The 17,378-nt window shown below is 35.5% G+C and overlaps 1 protein-coding gene across 3 annotated transcripts in view; it reads left to right on the top strand.

Moving 5' to 3' along the window:
• The first annotated feature begins 2,171 nt into the window (after nucleotides 1–2,171).
• Nucleotides 2,172–17,378, top strand: part of adarb1a (adenosine deaminase RNA specific B1a) — a 28,448-nt gene continuing 13,241 nt past the window's right edge. For 2 of the 3 annotated variants that reach the window (XM_065244601.1, XM_065244602.1), the window contains exons 1-3: nucleotides 2,172–2,375; nucleotides 9,431–9,481; nucleotides 15,473–15,499. In XM_065244601.1, the coding sequence (XP_065100673.1) occupies nucleotides 15,490–15,499 (10 nt within the window). In that variant the 5' untranslated portion in view covers nucleotides 2,172–2,375; nucleotides 9,431–9,481; nucleotides 15,473–15,489. Of the gene's footprint in view, nucleotides 2,376–9,430; nucleotides 9,482–11,305; nucleotides 11,519–15,472; nucleotides 15,500–17,378 lie in introns of those variants that run through there. The other variant, XM_065244600.2, reaches the window with a different exon arrangement.

Genomic DNA, 17,378 nt, shown 5'->3' with positions numbered 1-17,378 from the left:
CCGTTGGTTGCAATTCGCAACCTCACCACTAGATGCTGCTAAACTATACACACTGCACCTTTAATTACTTAAATATTTAATTCAGACCCAGTCTAAAGTATTTTCCTGTTGTTTAAATTATCATTCACTGTTTGTGAATGATACCCGTTACTCTTTTAAGTGCTCGCTTTAAGATTTTCACACAGTGGGCCGAATTACTGTATATTCTTCTTGGAATGTAATAAACAGAGTTTAGGTTTATTTTATTAATTTAATCGAACAGCCCTCCAAATTCACTTTTATTCTATTGAGAAAAGTGGCCAAAGAAAAGAAATTCATATGTCGAGAGTGTTATCATTTTTTGAATTGCTTTGAACAACACCCTTAATACAGTAACTAGATTTTTGAGGTTATCCAAAGAAAATACTGATAAGAATGTAGGTTTAAATTTTTTATATTTTTCACCCACACAATATTATCAGAGTGTGCTTTTACCATTTGTCCTTATTTCAATTATTAAAGCTACAGAGTCAAATACATTGAATTGTAGAATTTTTTAGAAGTTTCTGCTTTAATATGTTATTTTATTTTACTATTCAATGCATTAAGCATCATAAAAAAGTACAATTAAGTACGTTTGATAATGTGTAAAACAACGTATTTTTAAAATGCACTGTTGCTCAGAAATAAGCAATTTCACTTGAATATACGAGAAAAATAAGACGCCACATTTTTTGGGGTATACAAAAACGATTGTCAGTTACGAGAATTTAATGCAAAGTTGGCTAAATTTAAATGATGTCGCAATCATTTAATTTTTTTATGCCAAATTATTTTCCTTTAGATTTTCAAATCGAGTCAAATATTTACATAAGATTAACCCCTATAAACGAGCTTAATTGCTTTATTGTCGCATTTGCTCATATTCCTTAAATCACACATTTATAATTTATAAAAGTAATATCTTATGATTCTTGTGTATGTGTAGTAAGCAAAATTAGATGGATTATTCTCAAATAATAGCAGTGCTTCTAAAATGATGCATTGCCTGTTATATAAACCAATATGCTTCAGTGTATGGGGGCGGTCTGTGCTCGCGTGCTGCATTGTGATGCCTCCTCATCACCACATCTTCATCCATCAGTGGGTCGGATGCCTAACCATCCCAATTCCCCCTCATATGAGTCACACTGGTGCCCACCCGCTGCCTGATTTACACACACAGGGTCAGTAGCATCGTCAGCTTTTTTGTGTCCACACAACTTCATGACTCTTTTGGTATTTGTGCAGGTTTGAGGGGCCCGATGAGTCAGTCTCTTTATAAGGGGGCTTTCAATGTACACCGTGATAGTCAAGCATACATACATGATGTGATTTTGTAAAAAAAGTGTTATACTTATTACATGTAGCAGTATAGTGTTTTGTAATATAAACATATATACAGCTGCCCCAGCCCCATGTATTTGGGCACTTTAGCCACAGCTAAATGTATGATATCATTTTAATAGGTTTTAATTTTATTTAATAAATAAATTGTAATTTAATTACTAAATCTGTGCATAAATGTTTGGTTGTGCTGCCTTTTTTTAATAAATTCCATTTTTACATGAAAAATACTGTAGTACATGTTTACCGTAGTAAACTAGTAAAAATCTTCATTTTAGATGCTATAGTTTAAAAAAAACACTTTACCATAGTAGGTAGATATTAAAGTATACTACAATTTTTACTAGTTTATTAATTAATACTACAGAATGCTACAGTATACATTGCTAAAATGTAGCAATTATTATAATGTACCACAGTATAATACAATTTTGTTACAGTTTACTATAATAAATACTAAATTATACCACAGTATTTTTCATTATAGGTATATTAAGGCTATATATTTATTAAAATTATTATTTTTTAGTGCGTTTTTTTGTCCAAATACTTTCAGGCGTATTATATTGTACTATAATCTAAAATCATACAAATAAAAAAAAATCATTTTTGTTGTACATTACACTTGACAGCTTTGCAAATCTGTAAATTTCTCAAAATGAATAAAACCGTCAACTCTCCTTCTTAACCAATCAGCGCGATCGCACGGCCTGTCAAACTCTAATCCACCAATCAAGCGTCAGATGGTATAACATCCCGCCCACTCACTGGCCAATCAAGTGTCGTGTTTGTGGTTTGTCCTCCGCTACATTGCTTTATTCTGTATCGCAGAGGAAAGCACGCGACGCGACGTGATTCATTGTACGACATGAGATGATGCTCTGCACGCGTTAGCACATCTTTACGACATAGTCTTTTCATTTCTTTTTATTTCTTATTTTGCGCTTTATTGGAGTCATTATATTTGTCCAGATTCGCCTCCAACTGGTATTAAAATTCAACAACCTGCTGTAAGTATTTTCGCCATTATTTACCTCAAAATATCGTACGTGTATACATTTTCTTTTCATTCCCTTGTGTTTTAGCAATGCATTGATACGCATGCATTAAATAAAGGACGGAATGTAATGAATGGACAATTATGTCGTTCAGCATCTAAATCGGAAGACATACGATGTTACATTTGTCTCAACAGATCTTGTTTAACAGTATTCAATCAAATCCATCACATCCTTGATGTTTTATTTGGTTTAAAAATGTGCATTAAAACCAATACTGACTGACTTTTTGCTAGATGTGCTCCTGTGAATGGGACAGCTGTCCTAACTAACTGTAATACTAATATATCTGGTATTTAGCCCTGGTTTAATAAAAAATATGCTATATTAATATTTTAAAGATAAAATTCTGACATGTTTCAGTATTATACTGCGGTAAAAATAATTCCCAAATCTCTTTGCTGGGTCTCAGGAGGTTGTTGGTACCTGTAGATATATTTGTCAAAGCTCCAGGTTTGATTTTGTTTTTTGTTTAAATTCCAATCATGGTTTGTTTAGTAAAACAAACGAAACCCTTTGCCCGGGCGAGTGGGAATACTGCAAGAAATGAGGGAAGCAAGGATGTGGTATGGTTGATTAAAAAAAGCAAAAAAAGCACAAACAAAAGTCATACTGTGAAATGTAAAACATGTACAATCTTGTTTAGTTTTAATCAAAGTGTGCGTATCGTGGGTTGATAAAATAACTAATAACTAACCATATGTATATGAAAAAACTTTGACAAATGAATTCAAGTTGTTTGTGCTTTTAAAATCCAGAAATACAAATTGATCTAAGCATTACACTTTTAAAGCAAACTCTTTAAAATCTTTTTTTCCTGTGGTAAATGTAGCAACAAATACGCATTTTAATGGTGCATGTTTGCATGTTAAAGTCCTAGTTTAATCTGAAAAAGGTCATACAAGTGAAATCCTTGATCTTCATAATAAAAATCTTTTAATACAAAATTCTAGTTTATTTTAACCTGTGATGATTAAAAGAAAAGGTACTTCTCTTAAAATAGGATCCATATAACCTCATCCATACATTAGCGTTGTTTTTTCTTTTATTAAGATTAAATCTATGACTTTTATTTTGAATATTTTTTTTTGCATGACTCTTTTGTTGTCTTTTCTAATGGTGTCCACCTGTGTTCTGTTTGTCAATTAGTGTGTGAGTATATATAAATTTTGTGTTGCCGTAGGGTTTCAGCGAGGTTTTATGGTCACATCTTGTTTTAGTTACTAGTTTGTCACTTTTTCAATATGTTTACTTAATCTGAGCCATTTTTGTTGCATGCAAAGTCATAATAATAAACTGTAAGAAAAAGAAATGTACTAATATGGATTTCTGAGATACCAATATGAACCCTTTTGGTCCAAACTTTACATTAAGAAAGGTTACCGCTCCAGTGACAGCTGAGGTACATATTTTTTTTGGACAGGGTATATATGCATGATCAAAATCATATGGTGTTTAGATTTTAGAGAGTTTAGGACCTTGAACATAACCAATAGGATAATTACTAAGTTTAAACTGGAATATTATCATACTTCTTATACTATTGTTGCAGTAGATAATTTGATAATCTTAATCTACTACATTGGCCAAAATGTGCAATAACCAAAGTATCCTATGTTGGATATTATATCCCACAATGCATCATGATTGACCTTTCATTGTCATTGTAGTGAATGTATCATGGGCGAAAAGAAGTGTTATTGAGGGTACAGGGATTATAAAGACTAGGGTGTATTATTTTTTTTATCATGTTGTTCGAACTCACAACCTTTTGTGCTGCTAATGCAATGCTTGACTAGCACGGAGCTCCCCAAAATGTGTGACAGGTTTAAGTGGCTTGTTTGAGTGTCCCAACTAGCCTGAAAGTCGAGTTTTTTGTAATCAGAAATCAAGTTTTGTCTAAACTGAGACTTGGATTGTCTAAAATATAACAATAATAGCTGTTTTTTATTATTTTATTATTATATGTCATTCGTTATCAACGTCTTTTCAATGCGAAATTGTACTTTTTTTAGTTTTTGCATAATATTGATGTTGTTTGTTGCTTACACACAAAAGGCAAACCGTTTATTAAATTCAAAATGAGGTCTTTGCTTTCATCGATTGTTTTAGCCGCTCATAAAAGTTTCGTGAATGAAATGCGTGTGTGATTGGCGCAGTTAAATCCCGAGCTGCACGATGGGATACCACAGCTTTTATTTTTAGCTTAACTGTGAATGTTAAACGTGCGACGGCCGTAACCAGGGCAGATGAGGTGAGAAGTCGTAAAAAATGATTGGCAACAGCCAGCACTTTCTTTTTTATAAATGATTTCAGAAACATAAAATGTGACCCTGGACCACAAAACCAGTCATAGGTCGCACGGGTATATTAGCAATAGCTGACAATACATCTAATTGGAAATTGATCAATGAAATTTATGAAATTTAAAAAAATTGACCCTTATGATTGGTTTTGTGGTCCAGGGTCACAAATTCTTAACATTTGAAAGCCAGATCGAATTGTAGATATTTGACTCTCAACTCTTGAACTTAGCTCAGTTGGTTGAGCATTGCATTAGCAGCACAAAGGTCATGGGTTAATTACCATGCAACATACATAATAATTAAATGTATAGCACTTTTAGTCACTTTGGATAAAAGCATCTGCCAAATGCGTTAGTTAATGTAAGTATAGATTGACTCAATCAATAATGTGGTGGTTTAAGGCGGAGCTACATGTTTGTCCAACCAATGGCTGCCGAAAGATGAATCTGTCATTCTGTACTATTTAATGGGAATTTCCTATATACAGTGTGTGTAGTTTATTCATGATAGACGAAGTTTTGACTCCTGAGTGTTAAAGGCACGTCAGGACAGGATCAATCGTCTCTGTAGGTGTGTATGTGTATGGGGGTCTTATCACAGCAGGAGGTGTTTTATTGGGTGTGTGGCCTCACTTAAAGGCAGCGGTGTGTTTTGAAGACATTTCAAAGCAGGTTTTCATTAATTCTCATTGGTTTACAAGGCTTTTGTTGGCACATACTGCAAGTTATTATCTGAAATCTTTGTCAGTAAACGTTATAGATCTGTTCTGATTTAGTGTTCCTGCCGCTCAACTGGTAGAGGATTGCATTAGCAGCAAAAAGGTCATGGGTTCGACACCCATATACAGATACGATATTTGGTAGGACTCACATTGTGATAATTTTTTATTTATTTATATTTTTCCTTGCGTATTGCAATATGAAATACTCGATGACTTGAAACACTTTCTTCTTCCTTTTCTTCTCCTTCTCCTTCTCCTTCTTCTACTCCTCATCCTCCTTTTTCTTCTCCTTCATCTACTTCTTCTTCTCCTCGTCCTTCTCATCCTTCTTCTTCTCCTCCTCCTCCTTTTCCTCCTTCTTCTTCACCTTCTCCTCCTCCTTCTCTTCTTTCTTCTCCTCCTCCTTCTTCGTCTCCTTCTTCTTCTCCTCCTTCACCTCCTTCTTTGTCTTCTTCTTCTCCTTCTCGTCCTCCTCCTCATTCTTCGCCTTCTCATTCTTCTCATCCTCCTATTTCTCCTCCTCCTCCTTCTCCTCCTTCTTCTTCTCCTCCACCTTCTCCTCCTTCTTCTTCTCCTCCACCTTCTCCTCCTTCTTCTTCTTCTTCTTCATCTCCTTCTTCTTCTCCTCCTCCTTCCTGTTTTTCGTCATCTCCTTCTGCTTCTTCTTCTTGTCCTCCTTCTCATTCTTCTCCCTCTTCGTCTTCTCCTCCTTCTTTTTCTCCTCCTCCTCCTTCTTTTTCTTCTTGTCCTCCTTCTTATTCTTCTTCTTCGTCTCCTTTTTCTTTTCCAACTACTTCTCCTTTTCCTTCCTCTTCCCCTTCCACTACTTCTCCTTCTCGTCCTCCTTCTTCTTCTTTTCCTTCTTCTTCTTCTGCTTTTCCTCCTCCTTATTATTCTTCTTCGTTTCCTTTTTCTCCAACTACTTCTCATTTTCCTTCCTCTTCTCCTCCTCCTCCTTCTCCTCCTTCTCCTTCTTCTTCTTCACTTCCTTCTTTTCCTCCACCTCCTTCTCCTCCTCTTTCTAATTCTTCTCCCTCTTTGTCTTCTCCTGCTTCTTCTTCTCCTCCTCCTTCTTCTTCTCCTCCTCCTTCTTCTTCTTATTCTTTGTCTCCTTTTTCTCCAACTACTTCTTTTCCTTCCTCATCTTCTTCATCTCCTTCTTCTCCTCCTCCTCCTTCTCTTTCGTCTTCTCCTTCTTCTTCTGCTTCTTCTTCTCCTCCTCCTTCTCGTTATTCTCCCTCTTAGTCTTCTCCTCCTCTTTCTTCTCCTCCTTCTCCTTCTTCTTCTTCTTCTTCTTCTTCTTCTTCTTCTTCTTCTTCTCCTCCTTCTTCTTATTCTTCTTTTTCTCCTTTTTCTCCCACTACTTCTCCTTTTCCCTACTCTTCTTCTCCTTCTACTCTTTCTTCTTCTCCTCCTCCTCCTTCTCCTCCTTCTTCTTCTTCTTCTTCTCCTCCTCCTTCTTCTCCTTCTTCTTCATCTTCTCCTTCTTCTTCTGCTTCTTCTTCTCCTCCTCCTTCTCATTATTCTCCCTCTTAGTCTTCTCCTCCTCTTTCTTCTCCTCCTTCTCCTTCTTCTTCTTCTCCCCCTCCTTCTTCTTATTCTTCTTTTTCTCCTTTTTCTCCCACAACTTCTCCTTTTCCCTACTCTTCTTCTCCTTCTACTCTTTCTTCTCCTCCTCCTTCTCCTCCTCCTTCTTCTTCTTCTTCTCCTCCTTTTTCTCCTTCTCCTTCATCTTCTCCTTCTTCTTCTGCTTCTTCTTCTCCTCCTCCTTCTCATTATTCTCCCGCTTAGTCTTCTCCCCCTCTTTCTTCTCCTCCTTCTCCTTCTTCTTCTTCTTCTTCTCCTCCTTCTTCTTATTCTTCTTTTTCTCCTTTTCCCTACTCTTCTTCTCCTTCTACTCTTTCTTCTTCTCCTCCTCCTCCTCCTCCTTCTCCTTCGTCTTCTCCTTCTTCTTCTTCTTCTTATTTTCCTCCTTCTTCTCATTCTTCTCCCTCTTAGTCTTCTACTCCTCTTTCTTCTCCTCCTTCTCCTTCTTCTTCTCCTCCTTCTTCTTATTCTTCATTTTCTCCCAGTACTTCTACTTTTCCCTACTCTTCTTCTCCTTCTACTCTTTCTTCTCCTCCTCCTTCTCCTCCTTCTTCTTCTTCTCCTCCCCTCCTTCTTCTCCTCCTCATCTTCTTCTCCTTCTCTTTCTCCTTCTTGTTCTTCGTCTTCATCTCCTTCCTCTCCTTCTTCTTTTTCTTCTTCTCCTACTCTCTCATTTCTTTCATTTCCTCTTTATGTTCCTTTTAGTTTAAACCAACACAAGCACTTTTGTCACCCCTTAGACAGCTAAGCTTTCTTTTATATCAATCATTTCTTTATCAGTATCTTCTTGACGTATATATTTTATGCTCTTTTCTGGTATGCTCATACTGTACTCCTTCATCTTCATCGCTGTATTAGAATGAATCTTATGGGAATACTACAGTTACTGCTAAGCTCTCGGTGTCTGAGATCAGGTTGACGTAAGGTCGGGGGCCAGCGTCACTTTAACAGATTCATTGATGTTTTCTGTCTCAAATAATTTCTCAAGTGTAAAAAGATCTGTAACAGTAACTTTTTGCTTTGAAGTTTTGATATATATTCGTCTTATTGTGGTCAGATATATGATCTAACCCCCATTTGAGAACCACAGATCTAACCCATGTATTTTTCTACAATTAGTAACAACAACAAAAAATACACTGGTGGTACCGCAGTATAGTGTTGGTATCAAATAGTCTTTCAAGGGAATAAATTATTAATTTATTCTTGTTTTATACATTTTTAAAAGTAACACATTTGTTTATGTAAGATACATGCATGCAAAAAAGTAGGCAGAATTAGCTTTAAAAATTCTTTCTATTTGCATGTAATGCTTTGAAAAGATTGCTAAAGCAGTTTGTATCAATAAAATAATAACGCAATAATGAAATAATGTTGCTGCCGTTTTAAAGGGCACCTATTATGCAAAATCTAAAAGGTGTTTAGACATAATGTGTGTTGGCAGTGTGTGAACACAACCACCCTACAATAAAAAAAATCCACCCACTCCTTGTTTTTAATCCCCATTAAACCAAACTACTCTCATTAGACATTCTGTTTTGATTCTCTTATCAATGTGAGGTCCCATTGATAAAGCCCCGCCCACTTACAGTCCTACCATAGTTTCCACCTTGGTTATCTCTGTTGAGCTGAAACTTCACAGACACATTCTGGGCACACCTTATATTACATCTTATAAAAAGGCCATAATAGGTGCCCTTTAAATTAAAAGTATTATTTTAACCCCCGTCTAAATAAACCTTCACCTGATTTGACATCAATGTGAGATACAGTATATGATGGTTCAGTCTGTGTACACAGCCATCTGCTGGCTGTTTGTGGCAGGTACATTATTCTTTAGTGAGATGTGTGTATACTTCCATCTACTGGATAGTTTAAGATGTTGCAATATGTGATCCTGGACCACAAAATCAGTCATAAGGGTAAATAACAAAAATGATTCTGAAAGCTAAATAAATAGGATTTCCATTGATTTCCATTTGTTAAGATAGGACAATGCTTGAAAATCTGAAATCTGAGGGTGCAAAAAAATAAAAAAATATTGATAATATCGCCTTTAAAGTTGTCCAAATTAAGTCTTTAGCAACACACATTACTAATAATAAATACATTTACAGTAGGAAATTTACAAAATATATCTTCATGGAACATGATCTATACTTAATATCCTAATGATTCTTTGCATTTAAAAAAAACATAATTTTGACCCATACAATGTATTGTTGGCTATTTCTACAAATATACTCATGCTGCTGATGACTGGTTTTGTGGTCCAGGGTCACATGTGTCATTGTTTTTTCATATTAATACATTTTTGTATTCTCCTGCGACTGTTGAAAGTAATGTTTATGAACTTGGGATGGTTGAAATAAAACTGCCTTATTTTATTACAGGTCACTCGGCACACTGAGCATCTGAAGAAAAGCAGTGAAGAAAACATACAGGTGTGTATTATGACCTGACACACACACACACACACACACACACACACACACACACACACACACACACACACACACACACACACACACACACACACATACAGACACAGAGTCCACAAGAGGGAGCCAGAGGATTGATAATGAGATTTCAATGAAGAGTTTGCATAAACCTATATGACTTTCTTAATACAAAAGGAAAATTATTGAAAACGTCGCTATTTTCTTCATAGTGATGTTAGTTAAGTTTTTTAAGAATAACAAAAATACTACATTATTAATTAATATAAATGCATCAAATGACTGGTAGTAGCTAAATTAACCCTTAAATGCATGAATTTTTGAGGGTCTTTAGGGATCAAAAGTCTGGAAACACTTGAGTGAAATGTTTCTCATGATCTTAAAAAGTTTTTAAATGCTTGAAATTACTTTTGTTAATAGAAATATACTTGAGGCATTCTTTCAATTCTTTCATTTTTTTGGAAAAAGATGATATGCTGAAAAAAAATCTATTTTGCATGCACAATTTCAATATGAACTCATCAAATTTACACAAATTCAGATTATTTTATAATCTACATTAATTTTACAGCTCCATACTCTTAATGGTCACATTACACACGCTGTTGTTATTGTTATGTCTTATGTCATGTTAGCTTCACAAACAACAACAAACTTCTTTGATGGCTTTGATTTCCTGTCAGCTCTTGGTTGGTGTGTGCATGCACTATTCCGGTTTAAGTGCCCATATAAGGACTTCCACTGTACTTCCTGAACTGAAATTGCCCATAAAAGAAATAAAGCAAGTTACGTTTGAATCTTTTATGTTAAAAAAAAAACTTTTTGAAACTTGTACGAAACCTAGCGAAGTGCATCTGGCACAGAAATACTCCGCCATACGTTTTTTGACACTTTGCCAATGTTTAGCATGAGAAAACAAACACTTAAACTGTGTCATTATGTCAGAATGCATAAAATAGCTTTAGATCCCCCCTTTTAACTCTTTTACTGCCATTGACGAGTTATCTCGTCAATTAAGAGAAAACATTTCCCTACCAATGACACTTATCTGAAGAGTTTTTACATTAGTCTGTAATTCTGCTATTATCCACTAAATGAAGCTCTTACCCAATTTATAAAAAAACTGAGGCTAATTTAAATTAATTTTTGTTTTGATCATCGTTCTGAATCTGATTTCTTAGCAAAATTCCTTTACAAAAATTCAATTATTTCCTGAAAAACTATTTTTGAAAAAACCTACCCATATTTAAAAGGTTATAAAAAGAGAACAAATGAAGATAGGATGAAACTTTTTTCCTCGTTTTGTTAGTTTATTTGTTTGAAAGCACACTGAAAAAAATATTCATTCAATTTACACATTTTTGTGGTTGCAATCAATTTATTAAACAAAAACAAAATGTGAAAAAAAATACAATTTTTTTTTGTTTAATTATAGCTTAAATTAAATGAAAATTGAATGAATCACTTTTTTTTGTCAGGGTTTGATATATTTGTATGTTTATATATTTAGAAGAAAATTTTCCTGGAAGGCATTTTGTGAAACATTTAGTAAAAATCACAAAAAATGCTGGCAGGCAACTTAAAAAAAAAGGCTGGTGGGGAATGAGTTAATGCATTTGAATAATTGTCCCATTTTTTCGATTTCTCCCAATTTTATGAGACTCTGTTGATATTTAAATAAAACAACGACTGGCAACTATGCAAGTATATTTGTGTTGGTGTAAAAGGATTAGTGGAGTTCACACCTGGTTGCATTCCACCGGCACCCATATAACAGTCCAGACAGCCCCACCCCTTTCTTCATAAATACACAACACTTTCCTCCTCCCTTTATGTCCTCCACGTCTCTCGTTCTCATTCTTCACTCCTGAAGTTGACTCCCGATCAGCAGAGAGAGAGAAAGCGAGTACAGTTTTTGTATTATGGCTCAGTCTCAGAGTTGGACTCAAAACATGGGCACCTATTACTCCCTCGTCCGTAGGAGATTTAAGAGAAGACGCAAAAAACGCTCGGAACGAAAAGGTAAACTGTGTGGCGGTTGAGAAATATGAAATATTTGAAATATTTTTTTTAGATACCAAACGTTTTTTACTATATGAATGCCTTACTGTAACTGGTGTGTTTTGCGGTGGACGTAACGTTTGTTAGGAGTTGAGTGGGCTTTGTTTCAGTTTGTTAATGTGCTGTTTATTATTATTTTTGACATTATCTGATTATTTATTGTGTTGTAATAGACACATATTAAAAAAATTATAAGTTGTTTTGTTGTATAAATGCATTTTATAGCTCTAATATATTTGATTTGTTTTTATAAATTTCTGTATGTCTTTTCTTTATGTCCGTCATCTCAAAAAATTATTAATAATATAAAAATATAAATAATTCATATTTCTCATTTTTGTGCAAATTGGGAGTCAACACAGACTAACAAGTGTCAAAATTAAATCTGCTTCTTGGTCTTCTAAGCCACTTCTTAGGGTTTTTGTGCCAGGTTTAGATGTCTCTCTCTCTCTCTCTCTCTCTCTCTCTCTCTCTCTCTCTCTCTCTCTCTCTCTCTCTGTGCTGAAGGCAGCAGATAGCAGGTTCACTCCCGACAGCTTTTCATGTGTGAAGTTTAATCTCCTCTCATTAGAACGGCCACTTCACGCCGCTAATCTCTCACCATGGTTACGCCGTCTGCAGTCCGAGTATCGACCACACTGTGTAGTGTTGACTAGTTGAAAGATGAGCGATTGAGTTTGCGTTTAGGCTTAAAGGATTTCGTTTGGATTTAGGGATAAATATTACAATGACTTCTGTCAAATGCGTTGCTAAAATTGTCACTCCAAAAAAATAAATGCTGGGTTAATTTTAACCCATGGTTGGGTAAAATATGGAAGTTTCCTTGCGTAATTTAACCCAACAATTGGGTTTGTCCATATTTTACTCAAATCAAACACCTGTATTTTCAGTGAATATATCACTTTTAGTTTCTTGTCACTTTGATACTCTGGTGGATGACTGATGCACACCCTAACAAATGTATTGCTCAATTCAATTCACATTTATTTATACGCTCTAAAAAATGCTGGATTATTTTCATCCCAGCGTTGGTTCAGATGGGGCGAACCCAACCCATTGAGATGTAATTTAATCCCGGGTTGTTTCAACCAGAATGCTTGAAAATGTTTTAACCAATTGTTGGGTTAAATATAAAAAAATTCTGAGTTAATTTAACCCACAGGCTGGGTTTGGCCCTTTTTGAACCAAAGCTTTTTTAACTGTATAACGTTCGTCACAATTTTTTATTTCTGCAAAGTAGAAATAATTTACAATTTAAATGCATTGTATTATTGGAAATCTTTCGTAAGACGTACGTTAGTGATGTAGTCTCAAAGACGTACCTTAGTGATATAGTCTCAAAGATGTACATTAGTGATATAGTCTCAAAGACGTACGTTAGTGATATAGACTCAAAGACGTACGTTAGTGATGAAGTCTCAAAGACGTACGTTAGTGATATAGTCTCAAAGACGAACATTAGTGAAATAGTCTCAAAGACATACATTAGTGATATAGTCTCAAAGACGTACGTTAGTGATATAGTCTCAAAGATGTACGTTAGTGATGTAGTCTCAAAGACGTACGTTAGTGATATAGTCTCAAAGACGTACGTTAGTGATATAGTCTCAAAGACGTACATAAGTGATATAGTCTCAAAGACGTACGTTAGTGATGTAGTCTTAAAAACTTACGTTAGTGATTTAGTCTCAAAGACGTACGCTAGTGATGTAGTCTCAAACACGTACGTTAGTGATGTAGTCTCAAAGACGTAAGTTAGTGATATAGACTCAAAACGTACTTTAGTGATATAGTCTCAAAGACGTACGTCAGCGATGTAGTCTCAAAGACGTACGTTAGTGATGTAGTCTCAAAGACATACGTTAGTGATTTAGTCTCAAAAACGTACGTTAGTGATGTAGTCTCAAAGATGTACGTTAGTGATGTAGTCTCAAAGACGGATGTTAGTGATATAGTCTCAAAGACGTACGTTAGCGATGTAGTCTCAAAGACGTACGTTAGTGATGTAGTCTCAAAGACGTACGTTAGTGATATGGACTCAAAGACGTACGTTAGCGATATATGCTCAAAGACGTATGTTAGTGATATAGTCTCAAAGACGTACGTTAGCGATATAGTCTCAAAGACTTACGTTAGCGGTATAGATTTAAAGACCTACGTTGGCGATATAGTCTTGAAAACATACGTTAGCGATGTAAGTCTCAAAGACGTACGTTAGTGATATAGGCTCAAAGACGTACATTAGCGATATAGGCTCAAAGACGTACGTTAGTGATATAGTCTCAAAGACGTACGTTAGCGATGTAGTCTCAAAGACGTACGTTAGTGATATAGTCTCAAAGACGAACATTAGCGATATAGTCTCAAAGATGTACTTTAGCGATGTAGTCTCAAAGATGTACTTTAGCAATGTAGTCTCAAAGACGTACATTAGCGATGTAGTCTAAAAGACGTATATTGGCGATATAGACTCGAAAAGTATGTTAGCGATATAGTCTCAAATACGTACATTTGCGATGTAGTATCAAAGACGTACGTTAGCGATATAGTCTCAAAGAGGTACATTGGCAATATAGACTCGAAAACGTACGTTAGCGATAAAGTCTCAAAGACGTGCATTAGTGATATAGTAGTGCTATATATAAGAGTGCTTCTTTACAATATAGTAAAATATGGTAAAAAATATGGTATACCTTGTAATGCAATGCATAAATGTAAATGTAAGATTTGAGATAAGCAAATGCTTTCCAGCATTAGTCGGTCTTTCTTTGCTTACATAATCCCCTTTTATAAAGACAACGGTCAATCTCTTTATTTGTGTCATTCAATTTGTAGTTTGCTGCCTCCCTAACTGATCTTAAAGCTTCTTGCATACTATATATTGCTAAACATTTGACAGGTATGAATGCGTAAGGAATGTTTGTGATCTGCGTTGTTTTATAATTTAATATTTAATGTAATATGTAAGGAATCAGCTTTTCATTTACATTGTTTGGAAAATGCAGTTTATAAGCTTACACCCAACAGTTGGGTTAAAAAAATACATGCATGGTTGCAAATATTGCACTTTCATAAAATATAGGGCATAGCAAATGAGATAAACATGATCCTTATGCATTTCTACACACTGTGTCACTCCAGCTCTTACAGGGAGATAAAAACCCCATCTCCTCCGGAGCAAGTGTATGGGTTAAAGTCCTGTTAGACGAACTGTGACTTAAATGAATTCGGCATTAGCTTGAGCTGTTCGGTTTGACCGGCCGAGACCAAGAGCGTGTCCAGCCCACCTGTCTCCTGTTCTGACTCTCACGCCCTCTCTCGCTTTTTTCTCTGATGGTGTGAGAGATAGATCCATCTCCGTGGCATGTGGTCCGGTCTGGAGCTTTGCTGATAAAACGCGCCATCCTTCCTAACCGCTCCTGCCCGTGAGATCAGTGGCGGCACCACCGTGTGCTTTTAAAGACGATTGCTTTCATTCGTTTGGAAGTTGGCTGCGGCTTATTTTTGGAAAGTTTATCAGTCATCAAAAGCAGCATTAGCTAGCTGAGACTCAAGCCGCTTGGAGTGAATACTCGTATGTTTCCCGGACCTTAACAACAAATGAGTTCTGTTTTTATTATTAAGTTTGGCTCTTCAAAAAAGTGCATTTACAAATTGTTGATTTATAGGGAAAACATCTACCATCATACATACACAATACAATACCTTCTTATGATTGTCTCCTTAAATTGGTCAAACTGATTATTAAAAATCATACAGTATGGAATAGACACATTTCAACATTAAACATGTATGTTAGCAATTTCTTTATAAGCTGATTTTTTTAATGGTTGATAACAATGTAATGATGGTCAGTATTCAACCTGACCTCTGTATCTGTCTATCACTTTATTTCATTGTTGTTTCTTTCTACAGGGATCATCAGCAAGGCAATGAATGAAGGTAGGAACAATGGCTTATGTGTATTTTATGTGTAAAAAATGCAATGTAATATAAATAACTTTATTATCAGTGGTGTATAAAGACCTTACAAAATGAACTGTATTGTTTTTATTACCTTACTATGAGCCACTTTTATCGACATACACCGCGGGTCTCCTTACATGGAAGTCGCCGCCATGTTTCTGCAGTTGCCCTAAACGGACAAATTGCTTAATTTCCTCCATACGTTGTCTCAGACGATGACATGTTTGTCCTGTGGCAGCTATTGTAGCTTCTCTATGCGTTTCGAAATTGAGGTTGGATGCAATGGTCAATCTCACCGCTAGATGTCGCTAAAACACTGGACCTTTTATTTATTTGCATAACACTTTTTGACAACGTTGCATTGCTTCAAAGCAGCTTTATAGAAAAGGAAAGAAACCATAGATAATGTGAGAATTATTAATATATAGAATAGAGTAGATGGTAAGTGGAAGTTTATCTGTCTCCTCTATTTCTTTCACTATTTCTCTCTCAGGCATCTGTATGCATTATAAGCCGGTTGCTCTCCATGGTGCTGAATTTGTCTTTTTTAGCTTGCAGCTCTCCATGGTGCTGAACTGAATATGTCTGCATTTATTACATCTCGTGTTGTTTTCAGAAGCTCGTATGCGGTTTGCTACGTGCTAAATGCATCCGTATGAGTCTCGGATTTTGTTTCAAGAATGCGTTTCGCTAATAGCTGTGATCTGAAACGCTCTGTGAAGAGGTGAGCGTACCTCAACCACACAGAACAGTAAAGTTAAAAAGTTCAAGTAAGAAGTTTAAACGTAAGGTTTTTGTTTGTATTTAATTATAAAAGTGATTGTGTTTCTTTAACCCTTATGGGTTGTTGAGGCAATTTTTGGCCATATTTTTGTCTTAATTTAGCTACAACTTTCTCTGTGTTTCAGCAAATGGAATGATTTTTGGTGAAAAATCTTGTATTGACACATATTTTGAGAAAATGCTTTGAAAATTATCAAAAACTCTACACTATACCGTGGGCAAATTTACCCTTTCGGGTTATTTGTGTACAAAAAAGCCAAATTAAACGGCTGTAAAAATTAATCAGATTAATATGTTTTCCAATTTTTTTCATTTATCTGTTAATTACCCTAAGTACTGATCAAAACTACCAAATGCTTACAAAATTTCCATGATTTTAACTCTTTAACTCTTTCACCACCAGCGTTTTTAAAAAAAGTTGCCAGCCAGCGCCAGCGTTTTTTATGATTTTCACCAAAGTGTAATGCCTTCCAGAAAATGTTCTTCTTTAAATGTATAAACATACAATATACCAAATGAAAGAACAGACCCTCTGCTTTCAAAAAAAAAAAAGTTTAATCCTACCTTCAGTGGTTCTTTTGTAATCAGCTTTTGAAAATGGGTAGGTTTCAGCAAAAACACCACATTTTGAGCAAAAAGCAGAGATAATTAAATTTTTGTGACGGACTTTTCATAGAGATCCCATTCAGAGCGATCTTTAAAACAGACTCGGACATGCAGCCGCTTGCCGTAGGGCAATACTTCCGGGTTTAAAAAGTTGCGGAATTAGCAGTAGCGGTATTGCGGAAAGACAGAAAATCTTGTCATTGGCGGGGAAGCGTTTTCTCTTAATTGACGAGATATCTCGAGATATCTCGTCAATGGCGGTCAAAGAGTTAATTGCCAAGTTCATAAGTGGTGTCGCTGATTTGATAAAAACACATAAAATGATCGATTTTCGATATAAACCAGTCCTTCCAGAAAAACGCTGAGTTTTTTTGTGATTGTTGCAGACAAAAATCCTTGATCTTGCATGTTTTCTTAAAAAATGCGAAGGAATGTGAGGGATATTTATGCAATTTTATGGGTTGAA

Source organism: Paramisgurnus dabryanus, chromosome 24 (genome assembly GCF_030506205.2).
Source record: "Paramisgurnus dabryanus chromosome 24, PD_genome_1.1, whole genome shotgun sequence".
In the NCBI taxonomy this organism is placed as follows: Eukaryota; Metazoa; Chordata; class Actinopteri; order Cypriniformes; family Cobitidae; genus Paramisgurnus; species Paramisgurnus dabryanus.
The sequence above is the reverse complement of the archived record's forward strand: the minus strand, read 5'-3'. Positions and strand labels throughout refer to the sequence as shown.